Consider the following 27,984-nt stretch of genomic DNA (forward strand, 5'->3'; position numbering starts at 1 on the left):
ATCTCACTCACCCATCTTCCCTCCTGTCTTTGCAGCCCTCGACCCCAGCGGGAAGGTGAGCGGCTCTGGTGCGTCTGCGGGAGGGGACGTGGCACATGCTGTAAAGCTCCGGTTTGTTTCTCACACACCCTTTCTCTCAACTCTGCAGGCCTCTCGGGGAGAATTTACCCAAGATACAGAAGCCCCCGTTACCACCAGCCTTGGAAAGGCTCGACAGAGGCAGCAGCCCCCTGCCGGGGAAGAAGCCACCTGTGCCAAAGTAACTGCCTTCTGTCGCCCGCGCGGGTCGTGCAGAGGGGGTGACGTGAACTCCCGCCTGGGAGTAGTTGGTTCCGCGCAGGGACTGAAGACCAGGACACTCCCGGGTGGGGGTGGGCCTGTTTGCTGCTGGGGTTTGCGTCCAGGTTCTCAGCCTGGACATAAAGTGCCTGGGTCCCTTTGAAGGACGTGGTGGTCCAGCACAGAGAGGCGCAGAGAGATGCTTCCCCGGGGAAGAGACCTTCTTCTCAACCAGTCAGATTTTTGGATGCATTTTCCTTCCATCATGAGGCATAGGAACTGTACCTACCATTTTATATTTCCATCCAGGCAGCGGAGGGGGTACCACTGGTTACTCCAAGTGTCTATTTTTAACTTTACAGTCTTTTGGGGCCTATTCGCCAAATGGCACAAATGTACCTGGGGTCAGGCCCAACCCAGCTTCTTATGAAGGACAAAACCAAGGCTTCCATTGATCTCATCGGTACAATCAGGATTCATAGCTACAGTCCTTGCTTGGCTAGTGTGAGGACTCAATCAGGGCCAGGGCGAGGGTGTACCAGTAAAACCTCAGTAATAGAGTTAATATTTTAATGGAATATTCAAAAAAAAAAGAATGCAAAAAGTATCATAATGAACAAAACATCCAATTTTAACTAAACGCAGGATGAGGGCATGAGAAGCATCTGACAGATGTAAGGAGAACACGGTGCGGGCCCAGGCGGACAGCTGCCCGCTGCAGCTCCAAGGCTGCTGTCACCAAGTCTGTCTGACCGGCTCGTGCATCTGGGGAATGTCCCAAAGCAGCAGCATTTCCCAGCTGTCTTCCTTTCACACAGAGGTTGAGCCCCGAGATGGCTGTTTTAAAGCCTCAGCGAAGGAGAATGTTGCCTAAAATGTTTTTGTTTGCTTGGAGAAACAGCTACTCAGTGAAATTTAATAGCTACTAAAGAGTTTGCTAACTAAATGTTTTTTTTATCTTTAATGTAATTATTTGCTGCAGTAGCTAAATAGAGTAAAGGTTTGCCTAGCTCAGCTCACAACGACAGATCACTGAGTCACCACACCTCCCTCTCCTCTGCTCTCCTGCTTGGTTTTTTTTTTTTTCCTCCCATTTTATCACAGCTCAGTGGGTTTGATTTCTCGTTATTAGATTAAGTGAAGCTGTCTATATTCTTTGAAACGCTTTATGCTCAGTTCTTTTTCTTTGCCCTGATTCATTTCAGGCACGGATGGGGACCAGACAGAAGAGAAAATGTAAGTACAAGCGATTATTTGGTGCATGCTTGGCACAGGGAAATCGGCGCAGGCCCCGTGGAGGTCAGGCTGCCTCTGTCTCCGCCTTCACCGAAGTCCGGTGCTGGGAGCCAGGCCTGCACACAGTGGGCACAGGAATACTAGTGCCTGGTGGGGCTTCCAATTTTCCCCCCTGCCCCCCTCCCTGCTGCATTGCTTAGCCTGTCCCTCTGAGGGCTCCTAGGGAGGCTGCGTTCATTGCAGCCCCGCTACCAGGTGGTCATTAGCAAGGTGAAGGGGCACTGGGTGGAGAGAATAAAGTAAGGGATGCCCGAGAGTCTGGGTCTCACAGCAAAGTTTCCAAGGCTTCTGTTTTCTCCTTTAATACCTTGACAGCCTGAGAAAGAGGGGAACTAGCATTTATTGAATGCCTGCTATGTGCATGTTGTCAAGCTAGCTACTTTCGGGTAACCAGCTGTTTGCCTGGGACACGCCCATGTCTCACATCTAGGAACCCCGTCACTTTCAGGCCACCCAGGACCCAAGAAATTTGGTCACCCCAGCTTTACAAATACTTCGCCTTTTAATGCTCCCCTGAGGAATCATTGTTTCTCTTTAACTAAGAGGAAATCAAAGCTCCAAGGAGTAAGATACTCATGGCAGGTTGCATGGGCAGCAGACAGCCTGGATGGAAATCCAGGCCTCTCTGATTTCCCCTACCCTGTAAGGCCTCTGAAGCCATCACATCCCTGCCATGTTCAAGGGCTCGGGCCACGGGTGCCTGGGGTTTCACAGCTCAGTGCTAGATCCTGTGCTTGTTCAGATGAAGTGCTGAGATACGATGGAGACAGGCAAACCCCCGTCCAATGTGCTAAACAGCATACGATCACAGAACGAGCTATGGAGGTGAAGGGAAGAAAGTGGTCTGTGGGGGTCAAGGAGAAGGGTGACTTCTTAGAGATGTGGTCACTGCATGATGGGGAAGACACAGGACAGTCACCTCATGAGAAAGCCCAGTGCATTCCGGCTTCAGGAATGTCCTGAGCAAAGGCAGGTGGGTTCAGAGCCATAGGGACATAGAGGAGATGAGGTTGAAAATGAGGGCAACGTCACATTCCTGAGGCTCCCCATCTCTGGAAGGACTGACACTTGTTGTCATGAAGATCCAGAAGTCGTATATTCTTGGACCAGAGGAGACCTGGTGGCAGCAGTGTCCAAGATCGACTTCATTTTGGGGATTCCCTGAGTCCATGCGTATTCATCTAGCAACCCTTCGCTAGGACTCCCTCCCAGCTGGCCAGTTGGAATGAGCGGTTCTGCCTTGTCTCAACGGAAGGACTAAGGACAGCAAACTTTTATTGAGCACTCAACACATCGGGCGCAAGCAGTGACTAATTTAATGCTCCCAGCAACGCCTGAGGAAGGCACTCTTTCATCACCACCGTGCTGGCCTAACAAAAACAAGTCCAAGTTGGCAATTTTGGTTTACTAGTCAATGGCAAAATCATTTTTGGTCCTCGGAACATCATTTATTATCTGAAGAGGAGGGCAAATAGCCCCTCCCTTATCTATTTCACAAGGTTGTCCTAAAGATAAACGTGCCGAACCGTGCGGACACACCTCAGAAGCTATGTTATAGATCAGTAAGGTTGCGTTGCTTTTAAGAGTGGCCGTTACAGAGCAGAGCCCCAAACAAGGTGGAGCTTTGGGTCAGACAGACCCAATTAGGGGCTGGATCCATTTCGTAAACCTTGGCAAGTTAGGGATCCCTCCTGAGCATCATGTTTCCATCTGTAAAATGAGGATGTTAAATTCTTGAAGGGTTGTTAGAATTGGATGGAATATCACGTGTGAGTCTTTGGGGCACACCGTAGATGTTTGTGTATCTTCAGGCCCTTTGAGACACTTCAGAACCTATTTTATGTGTATGCATAAAGAGTGTCTCGGGTTGGAGTGTCCTTATATGATCGTTTGTATTAAGAAATCATAAATTACTTGGCAGGTTCTGCTGTCTCCATTGTATCTTTATTATGGAGGCACAAAACTGCTAAAGAAAGAAGACATTTCTATGATTGAAAAATACAGTTCTTATAGGACCTTTGCTTTGATGATAGGTTAATATCTTTTTTTTTCTTTCTTTCTCCTTACCAGGATGAAGATGATGGTATGTTCAGAAAAGTTTTCTTACAACTTATAACCCATCCCTTCATTTTTATGCTCAGGCATTCAGAAACCCCATTGAATCCATTATGATTGTTAAATTAGTATTAAGTAGACATATGTCAGTTGGTATACTGCCTAACTATAATAAAATGGAATTATTTGGCTGAATTACCAAGGAGAACTGTTAAGTTCATGCCTAGCAGTGTAAATTACTTACTAGTACAGCAACATTAAAAACTGCATGTACAGTTTGATAGAAAACATTCTAGTATTTACGCTGTATAACACATGGATAAAGGACCCCTGCAGACAAATGACATAGCATTAAAAAATTCGGCTTTTGTAAAACAAAACTTGTGAATCATTTCTGAAATTTATATGGTTTCCATTTGACAATTTTCTGCCAAGTTAACATTTCAAAAATGAAAAAATGTGTATTATGGAGAACGATGTACCATGGCAGCATTTTAAAATGCACTCTAAGGTGGTAACCCTCTAGAAAAACCTTGGAGAGAGGGGCTTCCATCCTACCACTTCCTAATGACATTTGACCTTTTGCATTTTTCTATCTCCCTTTAGACCAGCTGTTTCTAACTGGGGAGCAGTTCTGGGATGTTCCTGTGACACTTGGATTCTGACTATCTGCTTTCTTTTCTTTTTTCCCCTGCAGTGCATCAGAGACCTCTGCCCCCACCAGCACCACATGCCATGAACTCCAACACCTTCCCTGCAAGATCTACCAAGCCGTCGCCCAAGCACTCCCTCCCATCACCCCACCTGCCCGGAGCCTTCTCAGAAAGGTTTGTGCTGACGCCATAGTCTATGTTCTAACGTGAGTTCTAACTTAGCTTGATGTCTGGGGCCACTGATACTGAGCTTAATAATGTCAGGTGGGTTGACGAAGAAAGAAATGAGCCAGTGGTCGGAGGGTCAGAATATTTGGGGTCTTAAGAAACAAAACCAAGCTGAGCATAAAGAACCACATGTGTTAACTCCCTGCTGTCCTCTGAACCTCCGTGCTCGGGGTCAGAGGGGTACAGAACCGACAGCCTGTTGCGGCCCCAGACGGAATGGACTCTTTGGCAGGAAATGGGGAGTGTTTTCACATTGCGGTTAAAACAAAGAAATAAACACTCAGAAAACTGAATTAATTTAATTATTTGGAGTTCTCCCTGCCTCTTGGATGGGAGGACTGAGGAAACGTACCTTGCCCTTAGCAGATGTGGAGAATTCACTGCACAGCCTCTGTTCCCAGCAAGTCCATTTGCTCGGTGGCAACAGTGTTTCTTGGGGCCCACGATGAGGCAGGCTGTCCAGAAGCAGATGACTCGGGTCATTTCTCCTAAAGAAGCCCACAGGCTGCCTCCTGGTGTCCCCGAGGCCTCCAGCCCTTTGGATTCAACTCCTTTACTACCCAGAGGTGCCCAGTCCCCACCTTAAATATGGAAGGAAACACCCTCAGCAAGATTCTTGCACCCCTGCCAGAGATCTGGAAGGAGTCTCAATTGTTTTTTCACTTTCCCTGGGTGCCTCGTGCTCTGACTTTCTGCTGTTTCTTCTCATTCTCCATTCTTCCAGCTATCTTTCTTTTTCTGCCATGTCTGCCATTTTCTAATGCATGCCATTTTCTCTTCATCCCACCCTGGGCCCCCAAATACCGCTCATCCAAGATTGCTGAGCAGAGCAGACTTCTATAGAAGGTGTTCAGGCTAAGAGTGGGGAGACTGCTGCTCCGCGTGGAACAGACCTCATCTCAGGCCCCCCCCCTTCCCTGCAGGCTCTCTGTCCACCACTCCAGTCTCATCTGGGCAGCGCTCCAAGCCCTCTCTTTGTTTCTCACCCACCCCACCCTCTCCTTGTAGACTGTTAGGCCATGGGGATTCACCATTCCCAACCAACATGCCCATTTAATATATTTTCCTAACCAAAGAGAAGTCCTCTCCCCAGGGGACTTCTGTCATGCTCCTGTGAATGAAAAATACTGCAAGCCATACCAGTAAACAAAGAGTGCTGAAGCCATCAAGTCATCAGCGGCTGCCGCCACCCCCCAGTGAAGATAAGCCTGCAGCCCGGCCTCTGCAGTCACTCACAATGGCGCACCCTGAGGGGACTCAGAATAAGAAAGGACAGGAGACTGGCCCTAGATAGCTAAGTGCTTGTCAAAAGAATGAATTCAATGAGCCCAGATGTTTCCTTCCTCCCATACATAGAAAAGTGCTAAATTGTTTAACTTGAGATGCCTGGTTTTCTTTAGTTAACAAATGATCTTTTGATGTTCCAACTACCTGGTCTCTGTTGTAAAGCTCCTATATCTCCTAGCTCCTCCCCCACCTCTTCAGAGCAGTCCCTCAGAGCCATCTGAGAGGCTGAGTCCTCAGAATTGTCCACCGAAAAAACCATAACTCAACATTTAGGTTGTGCATTTATTTAGTCGACACTCCAAACTCAAGGTCCTCAAACTGCAGCCGACTTTTAAAAGTAACTTTTAGAGTCCTTTACATAATTGTTTGGTTTCTTTTGTTTTGTGGCTTGTGAAGCTTGTTAACCGTCGGGATGGTCCATCTTGGGACAGTAGTGAAATATGTCCAGCAAGTTCTTTGCCCTGGGCCCGTGGTTTCAGGGAGGGGTGGGGAGCAATAACAAAGGAAGCAGCATTGACCCAGGCCCAGCTCTCCCCCACCGCCCACCACACCTACATCCAACCCAACTTAAAGTTCATTCTTTTCCTCTCTCCACAGTAACAGCAGTTTTCAGCACAGCGCCTCCCTGCCGCCATACTTTTCTCAAGGTTTGTACCCTGGGCCCTCGTGACCTGTTCCAGCCAACGCGCCTTCATGACTGCACTGCCAACCTGTCCCAAAGCCTCTTGGCAAAGGTCTTGTTGTTTGCTGAAAGCATTTGACTTCCTCGTTCAGCACTTAACTCAGTTTCTGCGGTGTGGCAAGGGCTGTTGGAGTGACAGGATTCCACGTAGAAACACACACACAGACAGACACACACACACACACACACACACACACACCCCACTTCCTTAGGAAGGTGGGCTTGGCTTTTACCTTCCCATATAGAGCCTTTCCTCCTTGCTGTTTTTATATGGCGCTAAGGATGGTGCTTCTCTGTAGTTTCGGTTTGAATAATGAATCTGACCTTGAGTTATTAGTTGGGGAGCGCGCTTAAAATATAGGTTAAGAGACCTCAACCCTCGAGATTCTGATACCCTTAAGGCTGGCTGAGGACCTGAGTTTTCAATCATACCTCCTCTGGGTGTCCACGTTAAGTGTTTGCTGGGAGTGTTCTCAACTTTAATATGCATAGAAGTCACCTGGGAACGTGTTAAAGTGCAGCTTCTAATGCAGTGGGTCTTGGGTGGGACCTGCGATTCTGCATTTCTAGCAAGTTCTTGTGTGATTCTTGCGGGTTCACGGCCCACTCTGAGTGGAAGCAAAAGCCTGCAAGGTAGGACTAGACTGTGTTTATTTTTTGTCATTAAAGGCTTGCAAGTGACTGGCACAAGGTAGGCACTTTAAAAAGTTTTGATGAATGACTGAGTTTCAAATGACTGTGGAAAATCACCCAACTGTAGTAAATAGATTTTTTTTTTAATGCCAGGAAACTTACCTAGTGTTATCAGATCATCTGATTTCTTTCCCAAGAAAGACTAGAAATATGGCTTTTAATGTGGAATTACCTGATTTTTAAAGGTTGACTTAAAATGTTCTAAAAATCTTGTGAGAAAAAAAACTTTTTTTTTTTTGCAGTCATGGTACACATGGAAGAACACCAGTGTGTGTTATAAACAGAAAAATACTTTGGTATAAGTTTAAATTATAACTCAAAAGTAGATCTTTTTTTCAGGAACACATCCATTCTATTCAGTTGGATACATCAGCCCATATATGTGTGAGATCCTACCACTAACCCCAATGAAATCCACTAAGCTTTCAATGTTTCCTAAGCATGTGAGAATATAGTGTCCATATTCACTATGTGGCTTCCACAGTTCTCCCCACACACCTCAATTTTTCAAAGTTTACTGTGTTCTGTGCACCCACCTTGTGTTCCTTGCATGGACCCTGCAGGCATCTGAGCCTCAGACACTTCACTTATAGCAATACCTCCCAAGGTAAATGCCACAGACCCCTGCTTTTATGGGCTGGTGATGGGGGTTATTAATATAAATAGTTAGTTAATTCTTTTTTGGAATATAGTCATCCTTCCATATGGGGGGATTGGTTGCACAATCCTCGCAAATGCCAAAATCTGAGGATGCTCAAGCCCTTTATATGAAGTGGTGTAGTGCAGTACGCCCTCCACATACACAGGGTCTGCATTCACAGATTCAGTCTGAGGTTGGTTGAATCCGAAGATGCAGACCTGGAATACAGCGGGCATACTGTGCTACCTTAATCAAAACTGATCACTTTTCTCCTAAGAGTGCTAGGACACCTGGTCCTGGCCCTCAGTCTAGCCCACTGGCTGCTTGATGGTCAGGAATATAAAGGACGTGCTTTGTATTGTCCAAAACATCTGTCTCACATCTCTTGAGGATCTAGATATTAAGGGTGGTGGATGACTTCCATGAAAATTATTGTCTGTCATGAGAAGTGACTTTACAGTGCTGGCCTGCAGATGCAGAAGCAGAAAGAAAATTCCTCAGCTCTAAAACAGTCATATAACATAGGCATTGGTTACATGACTTTCCCATATGGTTAGAGTCATTCCACAAACATTATAAAACTGCCTGCTGTGCTGGACTGCAAAGGTAGGCATGGGGAAGGGCTGTTAAGGCGCTGGGAGCCTTCAGAAGAAAGATCAGCAGCTCAGGCCAGCTTGATCTGCTTATTTAGAGACAGGAAATCCCATCTCAGATAATCCTGGTGACATGGCTGGGAAGACTCTGGCCCTTCCCAAGTAACTCTCCTCCCCTAGTGGCACGGGGGCAGACAGTTTACCACTTCAGTGTATTACAGATGGAGTAACAGCCCAGGTGAAGAACCACCTGGGGTGCTTGTTAAATGCAGATTCCTGAGCCTGGGTGATCCGGGGTCCCCCTGAGATTCTCGTTTGTGTACAGTAATGTTTGGGAACCACAGGTTCAAGTCCTGGCCCTGCCACTAAGAGCATATGATTTATTTAATAGACTCTGAGTCTTTGTTTCCTCATATTCAAAAAGAAGATAATCTCACTCTGTGGGGTTGCTGTGAGGACGAAAGGTAGCATTCGCAGGTGCTACTCAGGGCCTGACAGGGTAGTGCAGAATAAGTATTTGCTGAATGAACAAATGAATGGTGGATGAATTATTAAGAGAACACTCAACACACAGGACTTCCCAGGCTTTGGCAGCTGTTCTGGCACACAGAAGACAGCCTTGACAATTACACATCAACACAATCAAACCTTTCCTGAAATTAGGAAACATGTTTCAGGGAACTGTCAACAAGAAAAAAAAGCTTACAGAAGGTGAGGCACTCCAGTGCTGGGTAATTTACAGGACCCGACACAGACTTCCTGATTGATCAGACGGTGGAAACTTTATGGGAGTTGAACTGCTTTACCTCCGTTAGAAAATTTGGTTAAGAAGAGCAGGTAGCAAACTGTTTCTAAAAGCTAACGATATTCTCAAGGTAATTTCACCTTGTCTTGGGTAACATACACTTCTTTTTGTGAAAACAATGAGAACATAATTATTTTATTACCATATTGTTACCACATGAGCGGTAAGGAATCCATTCTGGGTGTGCTGGAGTCTGTGAAAGATTTGTCTCTTGAACATTGCTTTTGATGATCACATTAAAACCGCGTGACCTTTTCACCAGTGGATCTAGTCACTTTATACATCACGTGCACAAGTAAGCAATCCCTCAAATGTGTGGTAGTGTCTCAGAATTTCACTGGCCTGGCTACAGAATAATGCCTGAGCAACCCTTGTGGTTTTGAACAAGTAAAAATTATTTTTCAAGCTGTGGTTTCTTGAAATGTTAATTGCTGGGAACAATTGCAGAAGCATTTGGGGGGAGGGGAGACGTGTTATGACAGAAGTGAAAAATTGCTTAAAGTAAATTAACTTTCAAAATGCTATACTTTTGAAGGCTCTAGCAACAGACCACCTCCCAGAGCTGAAGGCAGAAACTTTTCCTTGCCAGTTCCAAGCAAACCTCGGCCATCATCCCCTGGGGAAGAAGAGGTAATAAAGCATATGTTTGTATTTTATTTTTTTCCCCAGCAAATGAATCTTCAGAAACTCCCACTGAATACTCTTTTGTACTTCTATCTTCTATTTAGCCTTAATTTTTTTAGTGGAAAATTTTAGTGAAAAAAATTAAGGAGAAGATTCAGATGAAAAATAATACATTCTTTTTCCTTGGTGTTTTTCAGACTCTTCCAATGGCAAATGTGTGTTTTGCATTAAACAATGAGAAAAAGAATCCTATTTTTCATCTGTTTCTTAGCGTATGACATTGCATAAGTCACTTAACTTCTTGTTCACCCAGCTTTTTTCATTAAATATATCACTATACTAAACTGGAGAAATCATTACATCTCTATCTTTCCTGATTAGAGGCTCCGTTATAAGTGGAATGCTTATTCATAGCTATCTTTGCAACCAACTTCATGATAAAAAGCAGTTCACACAAAATATCTTCTATTTAGCCTCACCTGAATGATTCTATATTCAGCTTAAGAAAACAAATGTTTCAAACCTCATGGAATTGAGGCGGTTATTAATGGGAATGATTACTTGGAGGCTTTGCTTTTCACTTACATGTGTAACCGCAGCATTTATTCTGTTTTTAAAAATTTACATTTTCAGAATTCATTACGTCAAGAGTGGTATGTTTCTTATATTACCCGACCAGAGGCAGAAGCTGCTCTTAGAAGAATAAACCAGGTACTGTGCTAAAATTTATTTTTAAGTACTTATAAATATTAATGGAAGAAAAAAAGGGAACTGACTTCTACTGAGCACCAGTTATGGGTTAGAAATTCTGTTAGGTGCTGGTCATGCTGGGATACCAAGGGGACCAATTAGTGCCAGCTTCCCACTGACCAGCATCCATAGCAATGATTCCTATGACTCTGGGGAAAAAAATCTAAATTAAGGTAGTCATTTGGCTGGCAGAATTTTAGATTTTTTTATCAACAAAAAGAGTCCATCTTTTCACAGGAATCAAATAGCTTCAAAAGGAGACTCTCTTTCCCCCAAATTTCCAACATCTTACCAGCCCATCTTCCTCTTAATACACAGTCGCCATCCATATCGATGTGAAAGGACCCATATTGAGAGAGACAACAGCAACTTTTTGTCCTTTCCCCTAGAAATTTCTAGCTGTCTTTTTATAATAAAGGTCTTAAATGGGACTTCCTGTCTCCTGGTACTGAACATTAGCCTTAAATCAATGTATCAGAGGTAGGAAAGTAGAAAGCTTTCATCTTTCATATCTTACACTTCTCGAGGCTACAGTTGTAGTTTTCAAGCTTGGATCCACATTTAAGTCACTTGGGGAGCCTTAAAAAAATTCGGATTCTGGTCTCGCCTGGAGAGATTCTGATTTAATTAATCAGGGGTGCTGTGTGGACTCTGGTAGTCTTCAAAACTTGAAATTCTAAAGTGAAGCCAGGGCCCTGAATCACTTGTCCACAGGTGTATTTGTTCATCAGAGATATTCTGACTAGAATTTACTCAACCAACTTGAAATAAAAAGAAAAAAGGAAAGCCATTTATTTTTTGCCAACTGTTGGCTTTTTAAAACCATCCTGATTCAATACACAGAGGACAGAGTAGTTTAAATGGGTCCTTCCTAATTCATTCTATTTTAATATTAGATCTTTACTGTATGACTATTATGTAGCAATAATTTATGGAATGAAATTTTAAAGTACAGGACAAATCACAACATTATTTTGGTAAATTTCAGGAAAAAAGGGTGATAAGGACACAGATGGTCCACACTGGGTTTTGTTCAGGTGTAGGATGATGAGACACAGTATCTGGACACCGTGAGGTTTTAAAACTGGTAAATTTCTTAGGCATTTGGCTGTTTTATAACTTTGGCTCTCAAAAGAAAGGGTTAGGGAGTTCGCTCTCAGGAGTGGGAAGACGTATCTTTAGTTAATCAATAAAGTCCTTATTTTGTTCGCCCTTTATCCACTCAACCACCTATTTGTTTTATTACTGAGAAAGAGATTCCTTTTTCATCAAGAGACTGCAAAGAGGTTTCTTTGAAATTTAGAAATTTCTCTGATATAATCTCTGCTGCCTCTTTCTTGACAACCAAGAAATCCATGACACATGGGACTGAAGTTGTTGGGGAACTAAATGCTCACTGAATTGTCAACTGGTAGGTTTCCAGATCCCTGAAGGCTTGTCTGCTGCTCTTACAGGCAACAGAAGTATTGACTTTCGCTGCTCCCATAATAACAAGAATTTATCCTTCTAGGATGGCACTTTTCTGGTTAGAGACAGCTCTAAAAAAACAATAACCAATCCATACGTCCTCATGGTGTTGTACAAAGATAAAGTTTACAACATCCAGATCCGTTATCAGGAGGAAAGCCAAGTTTACTTGCTGGGAACTGGGCTCCGAGGGAAAGAGGTAAGGACTTCTAGTTGTAAAATTCCCCCTAATTCTCTATTTATGCCCCTCTGCATACCTACCTACATGGAAGCTTGCTGTAGCGTTCTTTGTGGGGTCCATACTGCAGGGCAACTTTAGAGTTAAGTCACATTAGTGAAGCCCTTCATTTACTGGAAGGAAGTAAAATATTAACAGTATCTACCTCTGCCACAGAGTTTTTCCTCATATATTTTATTCCAAATAGTCTAAAATCACTTTGTAACTTTAAAAAATATATGTTCACATTTAGATTTTTAAAAATCCAGTTAGATGATGTCAAAGGCAAGTCCCTTCTATCATTCATCTCTGTGACATAATTTTCATGTATGATTACAGTGTGTTTATAAAGCTGTATCTTAAGCAGACATCTGGGGAAAAAAGGGAAAAATAGAATTTTTGTGGTAATTATTTAGATACTTGGGCTCATTTCTTACTAAAAATGGAGGTTTGGCCAATGAAGGTGGCCAAATTGTTGAAAACATTTTCCTCTCTTTTGCCAAGGTGTATGCTAGTCACTTTCTAGGTAGTAATCAGCACTGGTGTGAAGGAAACTTTTCAGGGCTGCTTTTTCCAAAGGAAACTACAACTTAATTTACTGCCCCAAGCATGTTCTTTAAGTTTAAAGTTCTAGGAGGAAGATCAGCTGACTCAAACATTTCTAGAATGAGAAACAACTCAGGCATAACTTCGACTTTACTCCAAATATTTTCAAGTTATGATAATGTGAACAAGTAGAAGAAAACACACGATTTGGCCGAATGGCTGAATCGCTGGTGCAGTGTGGGTAGAGCTGCATAAGGGCCTACGGAAGCGGACCTGTCTGTCGTCCAGGATTTCTCTTGGTCTCGTGTGGGAACACAAATAGAAACCACTCACTGCTGTTGCCCTGGAGGGAGGCAGCGAGCAGATCTGTCATGCATGAAGTGCATAGCTCTGTCTGGGGTACCTAGGTGACTTCCGACCCGTGTCTAGATGGATGGGTGGGGGCGCCCAGTCTGGCCATTAGGGATAGGGTGATTTGGGTAATGAATGCAGAGACTTGGCTACAGAGCTCTTGTGAGTGTGGAGGTGGCAGTGGGGACACAGCAGAGATAATGAAGGAACTATTATGCCATGTTACAGTATCATCTTAGACACCAGGGATGCTGTCTGACCTCCTGATTCCTTACACTTCCTATTATTTGTGGCTTAGAGTGAAGGGGGATACAAAAACCAAAACCAAACCACAAATAGAACGATCCTAAGATAAAGCTATCATAATTAGATTGCAGTACATATATATAACCCCCGTCTGAAATTAAAAAATATATATATATACACACACATATTTGTCTTTAATCCATGGTTTGCTCAATGTTGGTGAGGAGTTATTTTTTCAAAGTTTTATAGCAGAAATCATTAAAATATTTGCCAAATTTTACATGTTTTTTCCTTATAATCTTCATACTTCAAGAGGTAGGATATTACATAGATTTTAAAAAACTGAGAGTGAAATTCATGCTACCCATTCCCATGCTGATTTATCTCCCTATTTTGAATTTTTCAGGACTTTCTGTCTGTGTCAGATATTATCGACTACTTCAGGAAAATGCCCCTTCTGCTCATTGATGGGAAAAACCGAGGCTCCAGATACCAGTGCACACTGACTTATTCTGCAGGTTATCCCTAGCAAGTCAGCCAAGCAAACGAGCCTTCCTCCTGCCTGTCGCCAGCATAGGAAGATCAGTCAATCTTGGTGAACCGTCAGACACTTAGGACTGAATTGACCCCTCAACACGAACACAAGGGTTTTCTCCTTTCGCTTAAAAAGGTGTTTGAAATGAAGACTGTCAAGTATCCCATAATTTATTTATTCTTCTTCAGTGTCTGTAAAGTGCATGAATAATAATGTTCACACTTGAAGTCTAGTAATGCACTGTAATAATTCATTTTAAAAAGATGGGTATTTTAGAATACCCATTTCCAAGTACATTAGTTTGCACAGCAACAGAAATAATTTGGGGCAAGTTTAGAAACACTGATATGGTGATAGTTTTTGGTAACACATAAAAATGATCTTATGTCAGTCAAAGGCAATCATCAGTTTTATATGAATAATTTGAAAATTACTAAAATTCAGTTTCCCAGTTTAAGGAGTTTCAAAAGTATTTCCTTTCCTATTTGGTATTTTTGCTGGGGGGATTTTTATGTATTTTTTTATGAAAAAGATAAAATGTTATGTTGGGATAACTTCTTGGAATTAAAATGAATTTGCCTTTTGCTTTACTTTTGGGTTTCTAAAACAGTATTATTGACTTTATTTAGTTCATACTATTACGTTTCTGTTTTAAAGCAAACATAAGCTACGAATACAAAAAGAAAACGTTTTAAATTTAGAGATGACGCTTTGACGTCAAGTACACCTGGGTTTAAGTTCATCCTATCCGACACCCACATCTCACCTCCTCCACCCCACCCAACTCCAAAAGCATCATCAAATGATGTAGATTTTACTAAAGTCTTCATGGGAAGATGAGAGATCAATGCATGTATACACAGAAAAATTTGATCAGACTTTCCAGTTAAATACTTTTCTTCTATATTTATCCCTCATCACTGACAGCTGTCATGAAGCCCTTCTCTTCATCTTTCCTCAAAAGGCTCAATAAATCCTTCAAAGCAATTCACTTCTTTCCTTCAACTTACGTAACTCACTTAACAAGAAGTACTAGTCATTTCACAAAACAAAAACCTTGCATTCAGTTAAGTTTTCCCTCTTGGGGCCCTGGTTGTTATTCCACAACTCTTAGTAACAACAAAACTTTCTGGCTTCTCTGTTTAACCTATGATAATAATTTTCTGAGTCACAAAGAATATCTCACATTTTCATTTTCATGAGCTAACAGAACACTGAAAGGGATCTTGGATGTCATCTAATTAAAACAAATGATTTGCTAAGGTAACAACTATGTGGAGACTTAACCAATAATGATAAAAATGTTTCACAAAACTTCATCCTTACAAATCAGAAGTTCTCAATTTAGGGTCTAGAATCAGGAATTCTGAAGCTGAAAACCTTGCACTCATTTACATGTTTATTCAACAGGATATTCAACAAGCATTTCAGTGCCTGTTCTGTGTGAAACCCTGAGCTAGGTGCTGGGTAACGAGGACAGAAAACGCTGCAGGTTCTGCTGTGGAGTGAGCTGACCTTGTATCTTGCTTCACGGTATTCTACACTTTGTTAAAAAACATCTAAAATGGAGCAAATGATAGATCTCAAAGCAACTATTTGGTAGTGAATTATGTTCACAAGGTAAACAAAAGTTTAAGTTTCCTTTGGTGGAAAAGGACAGAAATAAAAGTATCCTAAAACTAAAAACTGTTCCACTGCAATCAGTACAATCAGTGTTGAGTACCTGACGTTTCCATGACTAGCATTCTTTCTCCCCTTCTTCAGGCCATGGCAACTCTGTTCCTTTTGTGGGGCCTCTCCTTTGGCCGCAGACCTGGTGTATGACCCCAACCTCACCAAGCACAGTTGCTCAGGACCCTGCCTGGGGATAAGCATCTTAATCAAAGCTGGGCCAACCAGGATCCTTCTCCAGAATGTTAAACATAAAGGCTGACTGAGACAGAGGATCTCTCTTTCTCTGGGGCCCCCAAAAGGTAATGCTGTACACCTGGAGTTGCCTGCTGCCATACATGGACCCCCTTCTACCTCTCATATGGAGGAAACCACCCTTTTAATAGGACAGGATGAGGCCAGTGCACAGAAACAGAATCAGGATAGAACCAGAATTAGCCAAGGCCCTAAAATGTACCCCAACGGGGAACTTCCAAGTCACAAGACCCAATAAATGCTTCAGCTAGCTTGAGTCGCTTCTGGCACTTGCTACCAGGAGAGATCTGATTAATATAAACTCATACCATACATTTATAATTTGGTAGCTCTCCTTCACCCTAAGCCAAATTCAAGCATAGGGTAAAGAATAAGCAGTGCCCCGTGGCCAATTTCCTGTGTCATACTCTTGCCATTAGTGAAATAAGGTAGCCATTCGTCGAAACATTAAAATAAGAAAAAAACAGCCTTCAAGAACATGAAATGATTATTTATAACTCAACATATTATTTTTATTTTTTTATTATATTAAATATATGAGTAAACTCAATTCTCCTAGATAGGAGTTAATTCAAAAATAAAAGTTACAAATCCACAACAAGTAAAAGTCAGATTTAAAAACTGTTAGAAGCAAGGGATACATCTGACGTCTTAGACTCTTCAGAGAGGGGGCTGTCTCTTTCTGTGTCCTTTAAGTCATCTGTCTTCACAGGACGACTGAAATGTAGGGTAAGGTCACAAAGCCGTAACTGGGAGAGCTCTGTGTAAAACAAGGAAACAGAAAATACTATATTGCAGCACATATGTCAGAGGCAACTACTATTACTTTAAGTAGCTATCTCCTAATTGTTAGTTTAGTTTTCTTTTAGTGATTATTCATCAAACCACAATTTAGATGTGCCCCATTTTGACTTAAAGTCAAATTTATGTACTATGAGATAAGCATGACGTAAAAACTTACCATAAGGGCTCTTTAGCTCAAATTGTTAGCTATCTTACTAAATTGAGATTTGATTTATGCAAATTTGACATTATACATTTTTATTTACTACTTGTATCTGTTATACATGCACATAGTATAAAAAATCAAGTAAGGTATGTTACAAAAAATAGCTGTTCTATCTCCCAGAGGCAACCACTTTTACCTTTTTTGGAACTCATTTTTTTGTTGTTGCTTTTATGGTTCTTTTCTGTGTTGAGTTTTTGTTTGTTTTGTTTTGTGTGTGGGGGGGCAGTATTTACCCTCCATCTCTCTGAATGAAATGCATACTGTTTCAATTTTAGGCATTATCTATCTGCTTCTGACCACAGAAGATTAAGACATAGCTCTTTTCACTCACCCCCACTCTCCCAGTGTAGTTGAGTACAATTTTTCCTAGCTCAATAGTTAATGTTTAAATTTTTTTATTATATATTCTTTACAGCTGAGTCTTGCATGACATTTCCCTTTCTGTAAGGTACCACCCAACCCCAGTTAATAACTGTTTCCTTTTATTCATTGCTTGATTATCATGAATCTATCTCACATTTCTACAGCTGGGTAAATCTCCTCTCAGTAAACAAAGCCTTCACTTCTATTATTGAGCGCCTCTCCTCTCCTGGTCTTCTCATCCGCTCTGGTCTGGACGGACAGCTATGACCGTGCACATCCTGGGAACTCCCTTTGCCATCATCCTAGGGCTCCCTTTCACCCCCTCCTCGTGTGGAGCGCCTTCTTCCAGAACATCATGTCCCTCTCTTGTTGGTCTACTCCCTTGTTTGCTGGAATACAACCTAGGAACTTTCTGAGAAGGGGAAAAATTTACATGTCTGGAAACCTCTCTCTCTACACTAACGCTAATAGATTGACTGGCTGTAGAAATCCAGGCTGGACATCTTGTTTCTTCAGATTTCCAAAGATGTCCTTTCTTTTAGCTGCCAGTGTTTCTACTGAGACATTTCACACAAGTCTAATTCTTACTCTCTGCTTCTCTGTAGAAGATCCAAGAATCTTTTTGTCCTGCCAGTGTGCTGATACTTCATTAGGCTGTATTTTGGTATGGGTCTATTTTCATTTATTGTGTTGGGCTCTTCTGTTATAAAAAAGTCATATCCTTCAGCTCTGGAAAAATGCCTCAGATGATGTCTTTAATGGACCCCTTTTCTCATGCACTGTCTATGTTCGTTCTTCCTGACACTCCTATTCACTGGGTGTTGGACTTAAGACTAATCCTGGAACTTTTTTCCCCCTAAAACTTTCCATCTACTTTTTCATTCTACACTCAAGGGGATTTTCTTCATTTTATCTTAAAATCTTTCTCTAGAGTTTATTTCTATGATCATACTTTAATTTTGTTCTCTACATATTTTTTAGAGGATCCTGTTCCTTCTTCATAAACACAGACTCTTTTCTTACTTCTCTGTGGGTATTAATGATAGTTTCTTGGAGTTTTTGTCTCTCTTCATAATCTGTTTCTTCATTAATTGAATCTATTTATTGGTTTTGCCTCTGCTTTTTGTATTAGATGCTTGCCTCAAATATCTGTTTTCCATAGTTGTCTGCTCATATTTAAGACTACGGTACTAAAAAGACAACTGGAAGTTCTTTGCCCATGGCAGTCAATATTGTGGGGTGATCTGGTTGGGTATTTTGTTGGAGAAACCTGTTATCAGTATCTTTAGGTCTTTTCTCTTATGCTGATATGAATTCCTGAGAGCTTGAGGGTATAAATCTAGCTGCTACTGTTTTGTAGCCAAGAAAGCAAGCTGGGAGACTTATAACTCGATACGTAAACCCTGTCTTAATTATTTTCAGTACTACTCTTTCCCTCAACTTGTGGGACTTCAGATTTAAATCTCAGGTCTGCCCGTGACTAGCTGTGAAACCTTAGGAAAGTCAGTTAACCTCTCTGTACCTGTTTCCATATCTGTAAATGCCAATGTGATATCTCCTACCTCATAAAATTGTTATGACGATTGAGCCCATTTATGCAGAACTCTTGGAAGAGTATCTGGATCATGGTAAATACTATAGGTGCTAGTTATTGACATTCTTATTTGGGGGTAAAAGTGGAGGTAAACAGAGTGTTCGTTTAATCTTCCACATCTGCCAGGAGTCTACCTTCCTAGTCCAGCTCTACAAGCCTCCTGTAGCCTCACTGCCTGCCCTACCCCACAACTTTTCAGAAACACACTGATCATATCTATTCTAATTCACTTCATGAAAGAATAATCCCCAAACTAGAACAGTCAGATGATCAAATTTGAGAGGAATCTAAAGCTGTTTGTTTTAAATGAGTGCAAGCATCCAGAACCAGTTATTCATTTAATAAATATTTTCTGAGAACCTATCATATAAAGGCATTGTGTTAAGTGCCAGGAATGCCCTTAAGGAGCTTACAGACGAGCAGGGATAGGAAAAGTAAGTAAAATGCAATTACAGTACAGTGTGATAGGTGATATGAAAAGGTAGAACAGATAACATACTGGCTTAAAAAAAGTTTCCTAGTGTAAGTAACCGTGACTAGTAAGTAGCACTTAACCTGGTGAAGTGGAGGTGGGGGTGCAACAGTGGGCATTTCAGGAGGAGATGCATGTGTTAACGCACAGACAGAAAAAAAAGAGCAAATGTGTAGATATGCAGACAGTTCAGTATAGCTGGAGCACAGAACATGCAGGGAATAAAGAATGAGGTAGCAGACTGAAGAGGTAGGCAGGGGCCTGATCTCAAGAGGTCTTACATTTTAGAAAGATAGTCCTTGCTGAAGTGCTGAGATTGGTTCTGAGAGACGGTGAATTAAACAAAGCTAACCTGAGTCCTTTCTATCAGATTCCTTAGAACTTTTGTTAATATATACTGTGAATCTGTGAGAGGATTAAGTAGCATTAAAGTCCTTCCCAAGCTTATCTGACCATTAATACATGGACTCCGTTTTCACTGTGCACCCTCTATTAACATCTCTTGAGACAGCAGCATTCCCAGTTTAAGGTCTGGGTAACGCTACCCTTGGGAGAACACAGAAAAAGCGTAACAGGCACTCACTATTTAGTGCCTAACAGTCACTCCCTTCTTCCTTGGGGCACAACTTGATTGCGTTTGAAGTGATCTTCTCCCCAGCTCCAGGAGTAAGTGCTGACTGGTCCGGACTGGTCTTGGCAGTCCCACTCCCCTTGGTGGTGGCTGCTGTAGACATCTGCATGTGATGGAACTCTGGCCAAGGAAAGGAAAGGGGGAAATGTGCTGGAGGGATCTGGGGAAAGGCTTATATAACAAGACACAGGCAGAGATAGTGTCTGTACATGGTCATGTCTGCAGGTAATGACCATGAGAAGTGATAAACGAGTAAATATAACAAAGCAGAAAAATGATAAGAACCAAGTATGTGGTGAAGTCCTTAAACTCTGAATTACCCTGAGGGCTGCTCAACCTTAGATCTTATTCTTCATCATCTAAGCCATGTTAGGTTGGTATGTTGTTACTTGCAGCTGAAGGTCTCATAACTGACACAAAGGCTGTCTTCAAATATCAAGAGTTGTGATAAGAATAACAACTACATATGCAGTGGTTTTGATAGATAAGAAATAGGACCAATGAGTGAAAGGAAAAGGGAAACAGATTTCAGCTAATCCATGAAGAGGAACTGTCTAAGATAGAACAGACTGACTGGTGAGATGAGGAGTTTCCCAACATAGGAAATATTTTGTCAAGAACAGATTATGCCTAGAAATAGTCAATCATGGAAATTTTACATGCCTGGGATAAAACTGCAGAATATGTCTGTGAGGTGAGTGACTAAACATCATGACCCGTAAGGTCTAATCGTACTAGAACCATCAATTCACATAATCAAACAAATTTTTAAGTTTTGATTTAGAAGGAACTTTATGGATTTAGTAAGGATTAATGGATAAAGATACTGAATTTTGCAGATTGTGACACTGTTGTGCAATAGTTTGCTGAAGGGAAAGAAGGGGAGTAAATTTAGAGAAGTTACTTAGGTATCATAAGCTTTTTATAGTGTCAGGGATGAAAATTCAAATCTGCTAACTCCCAGGTCACTGCTCCAACATAATACATCTTTAGAGATCTAGTTTATATTATAGTATGAACATTTCTTAAGAAATAAGAGAAATCTTAATTTGTGGGGAAAATCAGTTCCACCCCAGTAGAAGCACAAATTGACCCTACTCTGTATTTTAAAACAATAACCTGCAAATACTTTAATTTAGGGATTCCATACTTACCTTTCATTTTCTTTAACTCCAAAGAAATTGTGTTAATGTTTTTAATCATGGCTTCCACATTTAGCTTATGTTCAGTAGTATTATTATTATACATCTGATTTTAAAAGAGAAACAAAAACAAAATATAAAATTTAAAATACTTAAATTTTCAGTATTTATAAAAGGGAAAGCTGTTATTTCAGAACTCATGTATTTGTGAAATTATACCTTCTATAAACGGTTGGAATTCTAACATAGGAAGGCACCCACTTGCTAATATTCTTCCGACCGAAAACACCTCTAACTGGAATTCCTAGGATGAGCTTTCTTCTTTAATCAAACCATATCCACAAGACAGGGCCCTTACAATGGAAATGCAGGTGTCCCCTTTACAGAAAGCCTCAGCATTTATAAACTATCTTACAATTCAGCAATCTCACATAAGATCTTCTCTAATTTTGTTTACATAAGTCAGCATCTTTTTCTAACTTACACTTGAATGACAGGGTCTGTACATGATTCCTTTAAGTACACAGTCAAGCTTAAAACAAGATTCAGTTATAATTCTTTGGCAACATGACCACTTCTACTTTAGCTTTGAGAGTTAGGGCAACACACATTCTAATTTAGCTGAAATGTGTAAATTCACATTACTATGTTATACACACAGTACGTATATTTAACCAATTGTGTCAGATATAAATGTATAGAGAGGTTCCCAGGTGATTCACTAGCAACTAACTTTACCCATTCAACCTGAAAAAAATAAACCACAATTAGAGTATCCAGCTCCAGCAATGAGGAAGGTGGGCAGTTTCGCGTCAGGCTGCCTGTCCAAAATAGTGAAAACAAACTAACCTTGAAATCAATTCCTTGCCTCTGCCTCTCCCTGAGTCGGAGAAATGTATCCTATTTCACTCGCTTCAGAGCCACTGTAAAGGAAATAAACTGTCTGATTTCCAGACAATGAATAAGATACACTTTGCATCCACTTACAAGCCCCCAGGCACTGAAAACGAAATGGCAGCTATCTTACCTGGGTATGGCAAAGCAAAAGATCCAGGTCTGAGGGGAAAGAAAGACGATAAAAAATAAAGGGGGTGGGATGGGGATGGTGCAATTAAAAAAAACCCTTAAAAATAAGAAATGAATGTAAAAATTAAATTAAAAACCAAGAGGAAAGTACAAACTGAATGGATGGAGAAATGACCGTCCCCACTCTTGAGGGGTTACCCAGGGCCCCCAAGTGGCCCTAGGTAGGCGAGGGCAGAGGTCAAAGTGGCAGCCGGACCCCACAGGGCCAGAGCGCGGCCAGAGCTGGGCAAGCCTTCCCCAGGGAGCTCATCAGGGCACCCCTAAGAGAACGGGAAAGCCTGTCAAACAGCGCTTCCGCAGGACGCGGGAACTGGAGGCCAGGCTCAGGGGCAAGGGAAGAGGGGTGGGCGGGCCAGGATACCACAGCGTGAAGGGACCAATGCAACCAGGGCGCTAACCCCGAGCAGGAGGCCTGGAGGCCAGCCGCTCCCCGTGAGGAGAGCTTATTTAACCCCCCAAGCTTTCCTTCTAAAGGCCAACCCCCCCTACCCGGCCCAACTGACACCAGTGAGGAGCCCCAGTCTTGGGGCCTGCAGGGTGCGGGCGGCCCACCCAACCGCAGCCAAGGGCCTGAAGGCGGAGCCGAAGGCAGCCTCGAAATGTCTACAGTCCTCATGCTCCCAAACCGGATCAGGACAACACGAAACGCTCCCCGCGTGCCCACCGGCCCTGCCTGGAGCCGCCCAGCCAACCGCCCTTCTCCACCCAACCGACGCCGCCGCCCGTGAGGAACCGGGCCGCCCCGTGAGGAACCGGGCCGCCCCGCTCGGCGGCTGAAAATGGAGCCCGGGGCAGCCTGGAAACGTCAGCAGCCTTCACCCCGACGCCACACACCAAAACCGACTGAGGATTATTTAAAACCGACTAACCCTGACCAGCCCCACAGCCCGACCCTCTCGATACCCGCCTTGCCAACCGCAAAGTGCTGGCCGTTATGGGCGAAGAGCGGTTGTGGAAGCGAGACCGGGCTTCCTGATTGGCCAGCTTCTCGGCCTGGTGCACCCTGGGAGTTGTAGTCCCAGGCCAGGCCTCTTCAGAGAAGGTTCTGGATGCCAGTCTGGAAGTGACTGGTACTGCCGCGTTGGCAGAGAGGATGGGTGGGAAGGAGCTGAGATTTTGCTCCTCTGTACCAGGCACTGTGCTAAATGCTTTATAGCCCTTATTTGTGTTTAATTTTCACATTACTGAGTGTGGATTGACTGTACTGAAACTGCGTGGGCCTGAATTCAACTCCAGTGCTAATTTAGCTATAGCTGTCCTCAGCTGTCATAAAGATAGTAGTAGCTGCTTTCTTGTCTTCTTTTGAGTTTTAAATAAAATAATGCATTGCAGTGGGCTTGGCAGAAGAGGTGCCCCGTAAATGTTAGCTGTTATCATTCCTATAAACCTGTACGGATGAGCTGAGAGGTATACACTGGTTTCCTGCCAAATAGGGAAGTTGGGATACAAGCCATCTTTGCTGGATTCCAAGAGGAATCTCTGTGTAGCTGACTCAAAGATTTTCTCAGATCCCCCCCCCCCCCCCCCCCGGAAATTGCCTTAGACCTGACGGACTCCAGCATCAGGTTCTATGCAAGTCTGCTTTCTCTAAGTCTCCCTGATAACATACACCAGCCTCTTGAACCAGTCCCTTCCTAGCAACCTTCAGCCCATAGTCTGTTTTGTGTGTGTGTGTGTGTGTGTCCAATTACCTTCAGTTTAACACTAGAATTTGTTGTCTGATGCAGAGTTTGATAGATGACCAGGGTCATAGGAGGACTGAGCATCAGTAACATGGAGAAGAGTAACATCCTTTTTCTGAATCTCAGTTTTCTTATGAGAGGGATGAGCGAGGTCAGTGTTTTCTAAATTTCTCTCATTATTGGGCCACTGTTATGATTGGTTGCCCTATATTATTACCTTAACATTTTAAATGAAGCTTGAGCTCAGAGAGCTTGGTGCCTGCTTAGGGCCCACAAGAACCAGATTCAGTCCCAAGCACAGATCCCTTTTTGTTCTTTTCATTGCACCAAGTTGTCTCCCACACCAGGATATCATCTTTTGAAATGTGATATAAATGAGTACATCACGGCTTCGAAATGTTTTGGGCTTCACAGATCATTGATCCTGAATTCATATACGCTAATACACACACACAAGCATACAAATGTGGAGTGACCAAAATAAATGTGAGCAACATTGATTTTCTGAATTAAGGACATTAACAAAACAAAAATAGCTGCCACTACTGTTTTATAAAAGCAGGGGTAATTTACCATCAAAAAGGAAGAAAGAAAAAGAAGTAAGATCATAATAATTTCAGGATAAGACTACCTGAACCAAAATCTCACTGATCTGTCTTTTTTTTTTTTTTTCTCCCCTTAATTGATGCAGACTAGTGAAAACTGCACCTCAGACCTGCATGAGTCCACATGTGTGTTTGGATACTCCGCCTAGATGCACACAACAGCTGGAGAAAAGAGGGTGTTTTCGAGAAGTGGGGTGAAAAATGTAGGTGGGCTGAGATAGTGTTAAGACCAAAAATCCTGAAAATCAAGTGATAATGAGGGCTGGGGCTGAGTGGGATGTGGTTTCTCTGGGGCCGCACTGTCCCAAACATGTTGAATCCACTCACAAGGTCCGTAGGGTTTGTAGGACCTACTTCTGCTCAAATACTTGTAGATTAAAATTCTGTTCACAGGACTTTTGATAAAATCTAAAGACTTTTTTAAATAAGTGTTACAAGAGGGAAAAAGAGATCTGAACTCAGAAAAAGATAGATTGTAATAATGTGTTTTCCTCCAAAAAAAATGTCGCGGAATGATGATGATTACATATTGTAGTGTTTTTCTTCCTTGAGTAGCTATAGATATGGTCTTTTTTTTTCCCCTAAGAAAACAAGACTTTCAAAGTATAATCTGCTGCTTAAGGCTTGAGACCATTATAGATGAGGCCCTAAAAGAAAAAAAATCTATCTTCCTTAATTAGTCTGCAAATACAACACTTTCCTGAAACATGACACTGGTTGCAGTTGTTGATTCTAATGTTAATCAAATAAAGGAGATTAAAAAGCTGGTGAATTCCCCCATAAAGAGAAAAGCTGTTACAGAACAAGGTGATTAAGCATTTTATGGAGCTGGGTGTGAGTGCCTCCATTAGTTTTATTACAAATCCTTGGCATAAAGTCTTCATTTCCAGGGAAACAAATTGAGTAAATTATCTCACGTCTTCCACTAGGTCCCATTCCCCTCCTCCCCCTGCTCATTGTCAATTAAACCATTCCTGTTGGTCTTCGTGCCTAGGGATGGCTTCTGGCTGGAGCATCAACTCCCTTCTGCACATCCCTTTTACAACCCCTGTGTAGACAAATTAGGAGACAGCGAGCACATGCTTGGATTACTACCTGCAGAGCATGACTAGTGTCCAAAAGATGAAGGAAATCCTGCTGCATTAGAATCAGCAGTACTTTCCCAATAGCCAGTCACATAAATGAAGCAAGACAGCGCATGCAAGGCTTCTGCCACTAAGATCTGAAGTGAAAGTTGGCTTCCCTGCCTTCCGTCTTCTACAAGCAGCTGAGGTTACATGGGAGAGAGCCATTTTCTTTGTCTCTGAAAGAAGCACTTCTGAACTTTAGAAAGAGGTTATCAACAAAAATCCACATTGCTCACTACATTAACTAAAATGTTTTTATTTCTGATTAAGAAATGACTTTATGTAAAAATCCTGCCAGTTGTGACAGCCGGGATGGACTGTGAGGGTATTGTGCTAAGCGAAATGAGTCAGACAGGGAAAAACAAATACTGTAAGATCTCACTTATATGTGGAATGTAAACACACTGAACTCACAGGAACAGAATGTAGAATGGTGGTGTCCAGTGGCTGAGTGGTGGGGAAAATGGGAAGATGCTGGTCAAGGGGTGTAAACTTTCAGTTATAAGATGAATAAGTTCTGTGGATCTGATGTACAGTTACTGTATTGTGACTGTTGTTGACAATACTGTATTACGTACTTGAGAGTTGCTACGAGAGTAGAGTTTTAAAAACAGTAACAACAACAACAAAATGGTAATTATGTGGAGTGAAGGATGGGTTCACTTAACCTTATTGGAGTAAACATTTCACAATATATACATGTGTCAAATCATCACATTGTACACCTTAAACTTACACAATGCTATATGCCAATCATATCTCAGTAAAGCTGGGGGGGGGGGAATTACAGTTCTGTGCCAACATTTCCCTCTGAAATAGGAAACTACCCAAATAGATTTGCCAAGAATATATGAGATATCCAGTTAAATTTGAATTTCAGGTGAACAACAGATAGTTTTGTTACTATAAATATGTCCTAAATATTGTATGGCACATAAGTATATTAAACATTTATTTATTTAAGAATCAAATTTAACTGAGAATACTGTACTTTTAGTCACTAAATCTGCCAACCCTATGCCCAAAACACTTCAACCATGAAGAGAAAAGCAAACAGTCTGAAGGCATATAGATTTAGTAGGTATGGAAGCCAAGAAAAGATCGAGGTTTTCCAAGCTGATGTCCAAAATAATAAATACATACACTTACTGTGCCAGAATCTGCCTCCCTCCTTCCTTCAACATTCTTGTAATGCAAAAGAGAGGCTAGGTCTTTGAGAAAGCAGATGGACAGAAGCTGACGATATTCAGCATGGTGCTGACTTTGACAGTTGCTTGCTATGCCTGTTTGTCTGAAAACTCTTTGCGACTGGCTTTTTAGAAAATGCTTTCATGCAGCGAGACATATTCTTGACACAAGTTGTTGTTTATTCCCGGAGATCCGCCAATCAGAGAAAACCTTGTCTGTCCCCAAATAAAATGTGTTTCTAATTTCATCATGTCAGCCCTCCATCTCCCAGCAATACCCCATGTTTATTAAAGACATAGATCCTGATCAGACCTTTCTCCCTCTAGGCATTGCCCTCAACTCCCACACCTCACCTTCATCAGCCAGCGATGCAATGAAAAATGATTGCCTTTATGAAAAGAATATATTATATTCATGAGGTCAGTTACAATAGAATATAAGTGTGTACTCACTTCTTTTAAGGAAAAAGATGCATACGTGCATAAAAACAAATTTGGAAGAATAAACACCAAAGTTTTAATGATTATCTCTGGGTAGTGAGATTTATGGGTAATTTCCTTTTTCTTTTTTTTTTTTTTTTTTTTTTGCATCTATTTATTTTACTTAGCTGTCACTTTAGTCCCAACCCTCTTCTCCATATTTTTAAACTCTCCAGGGCATTTCTCAACGTGGTACAACACCAGTCACTTTAAAGCAGAGCTTCTCAAACAAACTTTACAGTGTACAAGAATTACTTAGACAGCTTGTGAAAAGGCATAGTCCAATTTAGATTTACTAAATTAGTAAGTCAGTAAATCTAGGTGGGGCTCCCTAAATCTGCATTTTTAATCCCTCCTCCTTCCATTTTAACCTGGGTGGACTATGGACCATATTTTTTTAAAAAGCAACTTCATTGTGGTATAATTTCTGTACAGTAAACTACACATATTTCACATGTGCAATTTTATGAATTTTGATAGATGTATGTACCTCTGAAACCACCTCCACAATCAAGATACCTAACAGTGCCATCGCTCCCTGAGAAGTGCAAATCTCGAGCTCCCAATGTATCCCTTCCCACCCCGCTTACCCTCTGGTAACCGTAAGTTTGTTCTCCGTGTCTGTGAGTCTGTTTCTGTTTTGTAAGTAAGTTCATTTGTATCTTTTTTTTTTAAGACTTCACATATAAGCAATATCATATGGTATTTTTCTTTCTCTTTCTGGCTTGCTTCC

The 27,984-nt window shown here is 41.9% G+C and overlaps 2 protein-coding genes across 3 annotated transcripts in view; one reads left to right on the forward strand and one right to left on the reverse strand.

Annotated features, from left to right (window-relative positions):
* The window catches only part of LCP2 (lymphocyte cytosolic protein 2), a 45,264-nt gene extending 30,727 nt beyond the window's left edge, over window positions 1-14,537 (forward strand). For both annotated transcript variants that reach the window (XM_074350307.1, XM_074350308.1), the window contains exons 12-21: window positions 36-55; window positions 149-259; window positions 1,485-1,515; window positions 3,646-3,658; window positions 4,328-4,457; window positions 6,396-6,445; window positions 9,747-9,841; window positions 10,469-10,546; window positions 12,096-12,251; window positions 13,819-14,537. In XM_074350307.1, coding sequence (XP_074206408.1) covers window positions 36-55; window positions 149-259; window positions 1,485-1,515; window positions 3,646-3,658; window positions 4,328-4,457; window positions 6,396-6,445; window positions 9,747-9,841; window positions 10,469-10,546; window positions 12,096-12,251; window positions 13,819-13,941 — 807 coding nt within the window. In that variant the 3' untranslated portion in view covers window positions 13,942-14,537. The remainder of the gene's footprint in view (window positions 1-35; window positions 56-148; window positions 260-1,484; window positions 1,516-3,645; window positions 3,659-4,327; window positions 4,458-6,395; window positions 6,446-9,746; window positions 9,842-10,468; window positions 10,547-12,095; window positions 12,252-13,818) is intronic.
* Window positions 14,538-16,364: 1,827 nt separating this feature from the next.
* On the reverse strand, window positions 16,365-23,098 carry C22H5orf58 (chromosome 22 C5orf58 homolog). The gene is made up of 5 exons (XM_045508194.2): window positions 23,040-23,098; window positions 22,112-22,140; window positions 21,934-22,007; window positions 21,097-21,190; window positions 16,365-16,633 (listed from the first exon to the last, which is right to left on the reverse strand). Exons 4-5 carry the CDS (start codon window positions 21,188-21,190, stop codon window positions 16,488-16,490), a joined length of 240 nt encoding a protein of 79 aa, XP_045364150.1. The 5' UTR covers window positions 21,934-22,007; window positions 22,112-22,140; window positions 23,040-23,098; the 3' UTR covers window positions 16,365-16,487.
* Between the last annotated feature and the right edge of the window lie 4,886 nt (window positions 23,099-27,984).

This window comes from Camelus bactrianus, chromosome 22 (genome assembly GCF_048773025.1).
Source record: "Camelus bactrianus isolate YW-2024 breed Bactrian camel chromosome 22, ASM4877302v1, whole genome shotgun sequence".
Lineage (NCBI taxonomy): Eukaryota > Metazoa > Chordata > Mammalia > Artiodactyla > Camelidae > Camelus > Camelus bactrianus.

What these genes read in the sequence shown, in the direction of transcription:
- C22H5orf58 (XM_045508194.2), bottom strand. Translation starts at nt 21,190, where the DNA reads ATGTATAATAATAATACTACTGAACATAAGCTAAATGTGGAAGCCATG. An exon ending in GGAGTTAAAGAAAATGAAAG is followed by an intron (nt 16,634 to 21,096) that starts GTAAGTATGGAA and finishes TGTTTTACACAG; the next exon opens with AGCTCTCCCAGTTACGGCTT.